Source organism: Magallana gigas, chromosome 5, assembly GCF_963853765.1.
Source record: "Magallana gigas chromosome 5, xbMagGiga1.1, whole genome shotgun sequence".
Lineage (NCBI taxonomy): Eukaryota > Metazoa > Mollusca > Bivalvia > Ostreida > Ostreidae > Magallana > Magallana gigas.
Window position 1 is genome coordinate 11,243,317 of NC_088857.1, and position 12,267 is coordinate 11,255,583.

At 32.9% G+C, this 12,267-nt stretch overlaps 2 protein-coding genes across 2 annotated transcripts; one reads left to right on the plus strand and one right to left on the minus strand.

The window, feature by feature from the left end:
• Positions 1 to 867: 867 nt before the first annotated feature.
• Positions 868 to 7,604, minus strand: LOC105345761 (1,5-anhydro-D-fructose reductase). Its single transcript, XM_011454048.4, has 10 exons — positions 7,366 to 7,604; positions 5,599 to 5,763; positions 4,956 to 5,072; positions 4,642 to 4,719; positions 4,395 to 4,511; positions 4,174 to 4,280; positions 3,888 to 3,963; positions 3,226 to 3,309; positions 3,017 to 3,099; positions 868 to 2,504 (listed from the first exon to the last, which is right to left on the minus strand). Exons 1-10 carry the CDS (start codon positions 7,453 to 7,455, stop codon positions 2,462 to 2,464), a joined length of 960 nt encoding a protein of 319 aa, XP_011452350.3. The 5' UTR covers positions 7,456 to 7,604; the 3' UTR covers positions 868 to 2,461.
• Positions 7,605 to 7,704: 100 nt separating this feature from the next.
• On the plus strand, positions 7,705 to 12,219 carry LOC105345760 (CD151 antigen). Its single transcript, XM_011454046.4, has 8 exons — positions 7,705 to 7,844; positions 8,784 to 8,886; positions 9,501 to 9,692; positions 9,890 to 9,964; positions 10,569 to 10,673; positions 10,846 to 10,992; positions 11,648 to 11,731; positions 11,923 to 12,219. The coding sequence occupies exons 2-8, from the start codon at positions 8,827 to 8,829 to the stop codon at positions 11,989 to 11,991; spliced, it is 732 nt and encodes a 243-aa protein (XP_011452348.1). The 5' UTR covers positions 7,705 to 7,844; positions 8,784 to 8,826; the 3' UTR covers positions 11,992 to 12,219.
• The last annotated feature ends 48 nt before the right edge of the window (positions 12,220 to 12,267 follow it).

Genomic DNA, 12,267 nt, shown 5'->3' on the forward strand with positions numbered 1-12,267 from the left:
ATGACACTCGTTCTAAAAATAAACGTCAACTAAGAACCTGATTGTAATGATAATTTGTAAAGCAATATCCCGAGTCAGGATCGTCAGAAACACGACATTTATGGTAGAATGGGACATAGAATTAAAAAAAAACCTCATGTTATAGTCTGTCCCAAGTTATTGCTTTCATCACTTTTTGATGATTTTAATAAAAATACACATACCTGTGAAAGAAATACAGTTGAAATCGATTAAAAAGAATATATCTAATATATCTTCATTGATCAATTATCATTTTTCACTCATAAAAGTTCCCAGGAACGAAAACAAATTTCTTACGGAGATTTATAATGGGAAATGTTTACATATTTTCTCCATTCGGAAGTACTCGAGATACCTCGCGCAATTTTTCAACGTTATCATCCGGGCTTATTAATGGCTGATGCAATGCAAAATCATCGTAGACTTTCTATTTTCGGATGTTTATTTAAACCTGAAGCGGTAGAGGGGGCGTTTCAAAACAGATAATCTGGACATTTTCCATATTAGCGGATGAACGTAGTTTGAGCACAAAGGTATTTATGATTATCGAAATATCAAGCGAAAAGTGGTGGAAGCAAAAACTCGGGACATATAGTATAAAGGTTATTTGCCATTTTGAATGTCTAAACTTTTACACTATTCGGTCATATACTGCATTCAATACGTTTTACGAAGAAAATGTTACTTTTCAACCTCGTTCCAGCCTCAACAGAGCCAGCTGTTCGGTAAACATCGATTTTTTTTTGTAGACATGCAAGTCTCTTAATTCCTCTTGTATAAAGTATATGAAGTAAAATCATTTCACCATGAATATTTGTAATAGATGTACAAAGTAGAAAACAACAGTGATTATATATATTTTTCTTTTATTCAACAGATACGTGTATACGCATTCTTCATATGTTGATAAAAAAAATCAAAAAATGCATGCGCAAGCACCAGTGCTTTTTATTAACAGCCGCTAACAAATACATGTACATATGGTGTTTCTGGCCGATGGTTTTTAAATAAAACAAGTTTCCTATGTCAATTGTCATCTTTGATTGCTCAAAACGCACATAATGAAATATGCATAGGTACTGCAGTTTCTAAAATATTCTTTTTGGGCAGATACCTGTATAGTTTGTAATTTTTATCAACTTTATTTTGGGATTGTTATATGTGGATGTAACTGTATCAACGCCATCACAGTTTACAAATGCATGAATAAGGCATAAAATAGTGAATGGCCATGTAAAGCCCAGAAACATGGGAAATAGGTCCATTTCACAACAAAATTAAAATTCAATGAACTGCTAGTATTTTATCTTGCAGATCATAAATATATCGTTGTGTCAGTAGTAACAAATGACTTATATATATCGTGCACAAAAAATAGTTGCTGGTTTTAAAAAGGAATAATCAACAATATATGGCACAATATACAATCATAGTAAAATTAAAATTTATAGTAGCAACTAAACATGTGGTTAAAACTAGTTGTTTCCGAAACAGAAGTTCAGTTTACCTTTTTTTTTTTAATCTTCCTACAGATTTCCATGTAAATTGACATGTACAATTCAATATATTTGATATATTGAACTTCACAAATAACTTCATAAAGAATACAAGACGTGTATATATGATGAAACCAATACACTTTATAACAGCACATAGTATTATATACTAACCTATTAATACTGTTACCTTTCAATACAGAAAAGTATTGCTAATGCCATTTGTCAATGACACACTATGCATCATTAAAGTTAAAGATCTCTGTTTCTTTTAATGTTATATATGTGCTCTTCTGGTTGATCTTTAGAAATGTGTTTACTGGTACATCTTTTGCTGTTGTTTAAAACAAAGTCAATGCTGATATTAGGAAACTCTCAACCTCCTCTTTCACAACCTCTGACCAAGGCCATAATTTACCAATAAACTGAAGTCAATTAAAATTCATCTAATAGCCTGATTCAAGTGTTAAAAACATTTCCAAAATAGTGTAAAATTGTCAAAATGCATATGTTAATATTGGGGCTTCATGAATGAAAACAACAAGACCATTTACATTCAAAATGTATGGAAACCAATATTCTTAAATAGACAAACAATCACAAAGAAAATATATTTTGTCATATTGTACACATTAATAATGAAAATAATTCTCAGCTGTCAGAGATGTGAAACTATGAATTTCTCTCTTACGAACAGTAAATAAAGGACACACATACTTAGCCAAAAGTGATGACTCAAAAAAGCAAACAAACAGACTGGGAAAATCGGATTGAGTAATATTAATATCACATTAAAGATTCAAAATGATTGGAAGGAAGTGGACCAAAGATTTGTCTTTACACTGCTGCGTGTGAACTGATTTTGAATCTATAAATTATGGACCTGCTAGGGTTGATTATTTTGCATAGAACCTGGTAGGGAATATCCTTGGTAGTGGACAACTTCAGAATTCAATGCTGAATGGATAGTATTTGTGTGTCAAGGCTCTGGAAAAAGAGAACACAAACAATCAAACAATTCAATGTATGTTTACATGTAGCAAAAATCTGATTACCATTACACAAAAAAATTAATGTACAAGTAAAATATCTATATATATAGATGTTCATGTAGAGCAGAATTGGGTTGTAATTTTTTTTTTTTCAAATTTCAAACTTTGGGTTGTTTTTTTTTTACATTTCAACCAGATTTCATTACACATTTTAATAAAATGTGTGCCTAATATCATTACATAAAATAATACATTGAAGAAAACTACAAAATGACAATGAAATTTGTTATTAAAACTTGCTATATGAATGAAAAAAAAAGTTTCAATTTTTTTCAGCTGAGGTGTGAAAAATCTGCTTTTTTTTATAATCCATGTTCAGAAATTCAATGCTTTTTTTTTTAAGCTTAAACAAGAACATTGCTAAGACAAATTTAATTTCATTATAGCTGTCAAATCACAGTGTCTATGTTTGATATACATGTATATATATCAAATGCATATACTTACATGTCCTCTGTATTAGTTCTGTGATTTTTGTTTAAAGCCAGAATCTTCTTCATTTCATCATCACTCAACTCAAAATCAAATACCTGAAATGATGCAAAATTTTCATTAATAAAAAAATTTAGGTCTTAAAATTGTTGTTAAAACTCAACAGAATTGCATCACAATTAGGCTACAAGTTATTGGTACATGTATCAATGCAGAGATTTTACCTGGAAGTTTTCAATAATTTTGTTTGGACTGACTGATTTAGGAATCACCACGAGGCCCCTCTGCAGCAAAAATCTAATGATGACCTGAAATAATAATGTTGTCTCCTGAGAGAAGTTCTATACAAATTGACTAACATTGGTACAGTGTATTCCCCTAGAATGTTAAAATGGTTTGAGGTTTGATATTGAGTCATATTTCACACAAAAAACTGATTTAAAAAATTGTTATCTCATTTCATTCCAACTGCAATTATTATGCATTTGACTGTCGAAAAGATATGCAGTATCACACGTTTTAACTAAATATTGAAAATCAGGGAGCAGATAGGTTCTTCAAGTAGTTTTAATTTGATTGTCCCTCATATTGAGTCTAATAATATAATTATTAGATGATTTTTGGTATTTGGAATTATTACAATTACAATAACTGTATTTGAATTCATCAATTAATGCAGAACTTTTAAGGTATTTTGTAACAGTGAACCAAAATTTAAAAGTTGGTTGTCAAATTATAAGTGTGATAAAAAGCTCAAAAGCTTCAAAAGTTATGCGAAGAGAGCAAAAGATTGGAAGAAATAAAATTTCAAATTGTGACTACGTACAACAATGTCTCGCATGGCCTTATCAATATCCTACCCGTCAGATCTGATTATTGTTCTTACCTGTGACGGTTTTTTTCCTTTGCTTTTAGCAATCTCGACAATGGTTGGCTCCTCCATGCAAGGTGTGTAAGGCATCCTGAAGCAACGAGATCAAAACGTTTCATTTATGTCAACCACTTATTCAAAATACCACGATCAAATAATAACAAAATTTTATATCAAATCTTAATTAATGTTCATCTTGTGTAATATAGTGATATAAAAGGTTTAATGGTAATATCTTTTAAGAATAACAATATCAGTAACTGAAAGAATAAAAAGTTAATAAAATATGTATCAATCTTACTTCTTGTGCCCAGGACTAGCAAATGGAGAATAAGCAGTAACTATGATTCCTTTAGATTTGCAGAATTCAATCAGTTTTTCTTGACTAAGGTAAATATGGCATTCAACCTGAAAGAATTGGATCCAAAATATGTACCGTAATTGTATTTGCAGTTCTTATTAAATAATAAAAGTTTTAACACTGCCTTATACAGTGGAGGTGAACATAGTACATTGTAATACCTGATTTATCACGGGTTTTATTCTTGCTACATCCAGAATTCTCTGAATTTGTTCACTATTAAAGTTGGATAAACCAATATATTTCACTAGTCCTTCATCAACACAGTCCTCCATTGCCTGAAACCAAACAAAAATATCATAAAATATTTACCAGTATCTGTGAGCAAAATACATGTATACATGTATCAAAGTAAATTTTACAATATTCTAACACACAATGGTTGATCAGTGGATGCATATATAATACCTGCCAAGTGTCAACAAAGTCAACGTCGGAAAATAAAACATTGCCTTTTTCATCTTTAGGAATAAAGTCCCCTCCTTCCTGAGAAAAATGAAATTCAGTTAAAATAGTGAAGAACAACATCACAGAACATGTATGATGATCAAATCAACCACGCCACATATTTATTTGGTGAGTGACCAAAGAACAAACAATTGTGCATGATGCTTATTCCCCCTGTGCAAATGTACCTGTACATTCCACATGAAATTTCAAATATATTCTATCTATGTAACAACTTCACTTTTTAAATGATTAAAAATAAAGAACCCACTTACCTTTAAACCTATTGGCCAGTGAATCAGATACAAGTCTAGGTACTGAAGTCCCAGGTCTTCAAGACTCTTCTTCAGACTGGCTCTCACTAAATCCGGTTTGTGACAAGTGTTCCACAGCTGAAGTATTTGGAACATAAAATCGTTCTGGTAATTACAACTCAAAACATTTCAAAACATTTTTTAAGTCTGTTAGTTAAAAGTAAAATCCTTCTCAATGCCATTAAGGCGCATAGGGCCGATGCTTATCTTTGGTTTCTGTGGTGCTAAGCGGATGAGAGTCATTGACTCCCCCTGGATGGGACACCACTCCATAGCAGGTTAACCCCCAGCATAAGCTGGTACTCAATTTCAGCTGGGTGGACTGAGACAATGTAGATAAAGTGCCTTGTCTAAGTGCACAAAACACAACATCAAGTGACCACAGCAAAGTTTGAACCGGCGACCTTTTGGTTACTGGCTTAAACCCCCATAACCACTGAGTCATGTGCTCTTTTACTGTCTCAACTTTTGAAAGCTGGACTAACTTTTATAAATGGTTCCCCATACGACTAAATCCATGTAAATCAGTCATCTAGAGACACACTACCACATACGTTTACCAAATTATATTTTTTTTTTCAAATTCATTTTTATGTTATTGTACCTTGCTAACAATAAACAGGTCCTCCCTTGTAACTTTATCCTCCACAATGGTCTTCTTTATGGCTTGGCCGACTGCTCTCTCATTCCTGTAGATTGCTGCACAGTCTAAATGGCGATACCCTGCCTTGATGGCCACCTGAACAGCTTTGTAAACATCATCTTCACTCTGTCAATCAAAACTTTCAAACCTCATTAATGTATACAGAGTTATTCTGCTCCATATTTTTTGTCTTGCCCAACTACACTTTCAAATGGTTTTGGTCATGTCTTGTATTTACCCAGACACAGTTAGAAATATAAACTCTTTCTAATTAACACTGTTATCTTAAAATTGTTATTAACTCCATCCCCTGGCGATATATTACATGTATGAGGGCAAAAGGGGCATAAATAAAATGGGTTATTTATTTTCGATTTATTTCATTAAGTTCAAATAAAAGACTACATGTAATTACAGAAATAATCTGACTTCATAGAACCATTTTAACAAGAGCTTGGACTTTGGCTATTTGTGTCAAACAGCAATGTGACGTAGACATGTCTATTTCATTGCCGGCCACTCAGTCTTTGCTCTTTGAAATCAACAATATTTGTCTGGCTTTTGAGCCAAGACTATGCAAACAGTGCATAATGATATTTCGCTTGAAACCGTGTCATTTTTAACTTGTTTTGACGCAAGAAATAGAAAGCTACGTCCAACCGAAAGTCCAAGGTCTTGTTATAACGTTTCTAATTATTCTCTTATACTTCTGACGAACAGGGATTTTGCAAAACAATTATAACATGTATAAACTTAAATATTGTTTATCCTACATATTTAAATTATCTTTGCTCAGACAACCTACATGTTTTGAATTATTTTAGATCTCAATATAGCCATGAGATAAATCTTGTGTAAATACTGTCTGTATTAACTGTCATAAGTGTATCTAAGGACACCTGTGTTTAAGTATTTAAGATTTGATAATGACAACTAGGTCAATAACTTGTCTGAAAACAATCACACATTACATGTACAAGTATTAACCTTGCCCGTCTTTTATTATTAATCTCTCATTATAGCTGAAATGACCACACTGTCTGCAGACACTGTATGTCTTTCTACATTGTATACTGTAAATTCCTAAATAAACGTGAGGAATTAATATTCGAGTAAAATCGCAAGAAGCCCCTATAGCGAAGTTCAAAATCTCGCTTTTAATTTTCAGACAAATGTTATAACTACATGAAACTATGATAAAATTTCGGCATTCGCGATTTTATGATCTCGCGATTTGATGGAAAACAGTTGAACCCCGGAATTAAGTACTCGCGTAAAATAAGGAATCTACAGTAAGTTGCATTGATTTCAAATTGAATGACAGCCACTTTCTATTGTTGCTTTTCTTTGTGTGTGTTTTAATTGCATATCAGACCTATCATAAACTATAATGCAAGCAGTCTGCTACAATGTATCAACTACAGTGAGCGTTGAACTATGACATAGGCTTATTATGCATAGGATATAATAATTGTTATACTCTATCAGCATCATTTAAATACAATTTATCATATTTTTGCTAAACAAAGTTGTTATGTTTCATTTATTCATGAACATGCATTTTCTATCATCGATCATAATCGATGTAGCTTAAATAATAGGCAAACCCTGTGCATATGGTATGTCAAATTCTGTAAAGAGGTCATCATCTCTGCAGAGAAATCCTCGATCAACAGCCCAAATCAATTTTGATTTCTTTCATTCAATAACGTTATAAACTATCATTACCTCTCCTGGGGCATACGTTCCGAATCCCAAAGCAGGAATGGAGCCTTTGTTTAACTTCAGTCTTATTTGGTTCTGGTCGTCGGTAGCCATTGCATAAAAAGTAATTACTAGTTAAAGTTTTTAACCCGAGTAAATTCGGTCAAGATTATTATAACACTGCAATGCACGTGCTTTCGTCGGCAAAGAGATGACAGGGTTTACAAAAGTAGAGTTAGATATTGAAGAACACGTGCTCAGTGTGTGCTATTCGGGATTGCATTTATCGTGGTAAGCTGGACGTCTTCGTCCCAGATTACAAGTGTCCTTGACCGTGACATATTTCTATGAAGTTTCCGCGCGAAAATTTAAAACGCGAATGCGTTACGTAACGATAACTCCTCCGCCTTCGTTTGAAAGATTTATCTCCCCTTTGTAGAATTAAAGCGTACGTTCAACATTGATTTACAACGGACAATTTCATATCCGTCGACTCAAAAAAGGTTTGTTATTTGGTATACAGTAGTTTTAAAGTTGAATGTTTTCAGACTTGCCATAATGTTAACTTAATTGATTTTTTAGAGTATTATAGTCCGCAAAAAACTGCCTATCAACAGGTATGGCATTGAAATAAATGTGCGTAGATTGATGGCCCATATGGGATAAAAGTATCTTCATTAAAGTTTAATAAATTTATAATTAGGCCTATACATTATAGATTGTCGCAGTATTTTAGTAAAAGTTTAATTTATTTTGAGAAAATTGAGAACATTAATATGTACCTACAGAATTAGACCTATAAAAAGCATGCATCACCCAAATATCCTGACTGCAATTTATGTTGATCGAGTGAGGTCAGGAATGATTAAATTACTGTACCAATTCAACCGTGCGGCGTAGTGTGTGATGAACAGGGTGCGATTATATCGCATTCAAGAACTTAGTTGTTTTGTTTTTTTTAAGTAATAAAAGTTTACCAGGAACCACATAGTATTGATCAACTTTGAAATGATTATCATTCGTAGTGGCTCAATTTTCGTGGATTTTTTTTTGGTATCCCTTACATATAAACTATTCATTGTACATAAACCAATTCATGAAATTACATCACATCGAAACTTTAAGAAAATTACTATCCACGAAAATTGGCCCCGCAAATTTAAATGATTCCATAGTAATTACATAACTATTATGCTAAATTATGGAGTAAATTTTCATGGTATCAGGAGAAAACGTACCCAAGAGAAAACGTAACCAATTTCTAAATAGAAAACGTACCCTAGGAAAATCATTAACATAATGTTGAATAGTTTTAAATAGTATTTGACAGCATAAATATAGAGGAATATATGTGGGTATGATTCACTTATTTTCTCCCTTGTCTTTCTAAAGGCACAATAAATGTAGTAGTATACTTCATGTTGTATTCTCTTTTTTTACAGCCGCTTTAATTGTAGACGATTGCTGAGAAGTACGCTGCATAATATGGCTTCAAAATTATCGTGTGTCAAATACGTGGTGGTTATATTTAACTTCCTGTTTCTGGTAAGAAAGCATGTCATAAATTCTTTTTATTTGGGTGAAGCGACGAAAATAGAATTTAATCACAATCCATTCCACCCCCACCCACCCACCCCACCCCAAGAATATAGAGGAAAAGTAACATCATGACACAAATAAACCAATAAACTCTAAAACAAAACAAAAAAACAAACAAAAAACAAACAAAAAAAAAACAGCTAAACATTTCCAAATGCAAAGAGATGCTTTCGGGAACCACGTACTCTACATAACAGAATTTTTTGTACCCTACATGTATAAAGAAATCATTTGGGGACCCAGAATGATCAGGCAGGTCTCTCCCGAAAAATTCAAACTTGTTAAAGTTGCCAAAGAAGGCCTCGCCCCCACTCCCTCCCCAGATAACAAAAGTGTCCATGGAGATTCTAATGCTGAAATAGAATACATGTACATAATTACGCAAATTAAAATATGGGAATTGGGAGAGGGCGGTCTGTGTTTTGGAACATGTGCCCAATCCCAATTGTATTTATGTACAAACAAAGTAATATGTTCAAATCGATTAAAAATATGGAAAGAACTAATATAATGAAACGATTTCTTGCTTTGGTGACGACATTATACATTTTGATCCCCAGCTTTGCGGTATTGCGGTGGCTGCAATGGGTGCCTACACGATCTTCAACAGTGAAGATTTGTCGGCCCTTATAGGAGACAGTATGTTGAAGAAAGGGGCCTACCTACTACTGGCAGCAGGGGGCGCTGTTATCCTGATCTCTACGGTCGGCTGCTTTGGCGCCCTCACCGAGAATAAATGTCTTCTGGTGCTGGTAATTAAAAATCACGTTTTACTTCAAAAATTCATTAAAGGACCACAAAATGTACGGTTGTTTTTCTCAATTCGTGTAAATTTTTTTTTTTTGGGGGGGGGGGTGGGGTGGGGGGGGGGCTTTATGTTTTAAAGTCTTTTTTTTTTATTTTTAAAATACACCCTTTGAGTTTCTGTAACATGTGTTGTATATTTCAGTATTTTGTTGTGCTCCTGATGACGTTTTTAGTGCAAGCTGTAGCCGGTATCATGGGATTTGTCTTCTACGGACAAGTAAGACATTATTCACTATTTTTTCTCTGATTTTTTACTTAATCTTATCAAATTGCATCAAAGAAAATGATTATTGAAAACGTTACGTTTGTTTTTGATTCAGATTTGATTTTTAATTTGATTTAGATTAATATGATTTTTTTAAGTAAAACGCACTCAATTTGTACACCAGTAAATTGCTGGAAATTAAATTATAAGAAATGAACTCAATATCTACACAAGTTATACGAGTATATCCTGGGTTGGACCAATTTATGCTTTTTTATAATCCGTTTACGCGTAAACTGCCCCAACCCAGAATACACTCATATAACTTGGGTAGACATCGAGTTCATTTCTTAAATAAGCTAGTTTTATTTAGTAACATCAAATAATATGATTGAAAATCCCATTTGCTTAAATCCTCAGCATTGCATACAGTGTTTAATCCCTATTTTTCTGTGAAGTGATTTTTGAACTCTTATTGGGATTACCTGCATAATTTCAAAAGTTATGAAATCACCCAACTGTTTTTAATGGAGAATAGTGCGATAGTCAAAGAGGTTACTTACCAAAATAGAATGGGATAAAATTATTATGATATTGTAATATGTTTCCATTGAAGCTGGAGACTTATTTAAAGAGCCATGTTGAGGAGACGATGAACACTAAGTATGGGAGGAAGGGGTTCAACCTGATTACCCTGGCGGTCGATAAAATGCAGATGGAGGTTCGAACGACTTCTTCATTCTTACATCTACATGTCTATGTCAGATTTCAAAATGTTTCAATCATTTGTTCTAAAAAAATAATTGAAAAGCAGACAAACTCTTTGGCACGGTAATTTCAATTATCTTTTAAAGAATATATACATGTATATAGTGAATTTTTCCGTCCACCAGTTTGAGTGTTGTGGTTTCAATTCGCCTGAAGACTGGAAAAACGCTACATACTTCAACTCCAGTTCCGCCGTGCCGATCTCTTGTTGTGTGGACATGACGGTGAACGATTGTAACAAGGTCATCAACAACAGCACCATGTATACACAGGTATCACACCTAGTCAATCAGACGTCAATCAAATCAAATACACGTACTGATTACTGTTGTTTTATTGGTATTCAAGAGAATAAATTTTCACGGATTTTTGTGAAAATTGCAATTTCATGGACACGTAAATTCATGGCCAATGATTCCATGAAATGATTGATACATTATTATTTTGAATTACACTCCAATGAATACTGTAGATTCTTAATTAAAACGCGAGGAATCTAATTTCCGCGTAAAATCGCGAGAAGCAACCTTCACAGATTTTAAAGTCTCGCTTTTATTTTTCAGACAGTTTTGAACTAATATATGAAATTATAACAAAAAATTGGTGATCGCGATTTTATATTCTATCGATTTGATACAAAACAGTGGAATCGCGGAATTAAGTACTCAAGTAATTTAAAAATAAGGAATTTACAGTTTTTTCATTTTGTGGATCGTGTAGATTTATCCTCGAAAATTGGTTTTTGACGAATACTATTGTATTGATGAAATCACAAAATTATTAAAGTCGACATATGTACCGAATTTTAAAGATAAAATTATTGTTTGAATAACACAACCATTACAATTCAAATCAAACGTAAATAACAATTATGTTTATAAACTATGTTTTGCTTTATGTTTACGATATTACTTTTTTTTGTCATAGGGGTGCTTTCCAAAACTCCTGTCGTGGGTCCAAGGTAATATCGACATAGTGGGAGGTCTCGGTATCGGAGTAGCCCTATTTCAGGTAGGACGACATGTCCAAAATGCTGTAGAATTTAGTGCCATCTTTTTCTTTATATTTGCCTGACTTAAACGATAACAAGCCTGATAAAGGCATTAAAAACACTCGATCTATCTATTTTAAGATTATTGAGATAAAATAAATTCTTACTGTTGTATTCATCCTTAAATAATACTGAACCCTTTCTGTTTCAGCTGTTGGGACTTAGCTTCACCTTCTGCCTGTGTCTGCGCGCCGGTAAAGGCTCACGCTCGCGCTCCTGAGCCTCTACAAAGAGACACGATCTTTGTTTTTATTTAATTAATTCTGAATAAAATATCCATTTCGTTAATATTTTCAGCTGTAAATTTTTGTTGTGTATTTTTATAAGTTAATTACTTGTTTGTTGATTTAATTTAGTATTCTCTTTTAAAACAGTTTGTGATATTGCCTTTATGATTTAGCATGACTTCAAATGTGTACTGTTACAAAATAAAAAGGAAAAAAATCAATGTTGTTATTGTTCTTTCAGAGAAAGTAGTTTATAGTATTAGAAACGT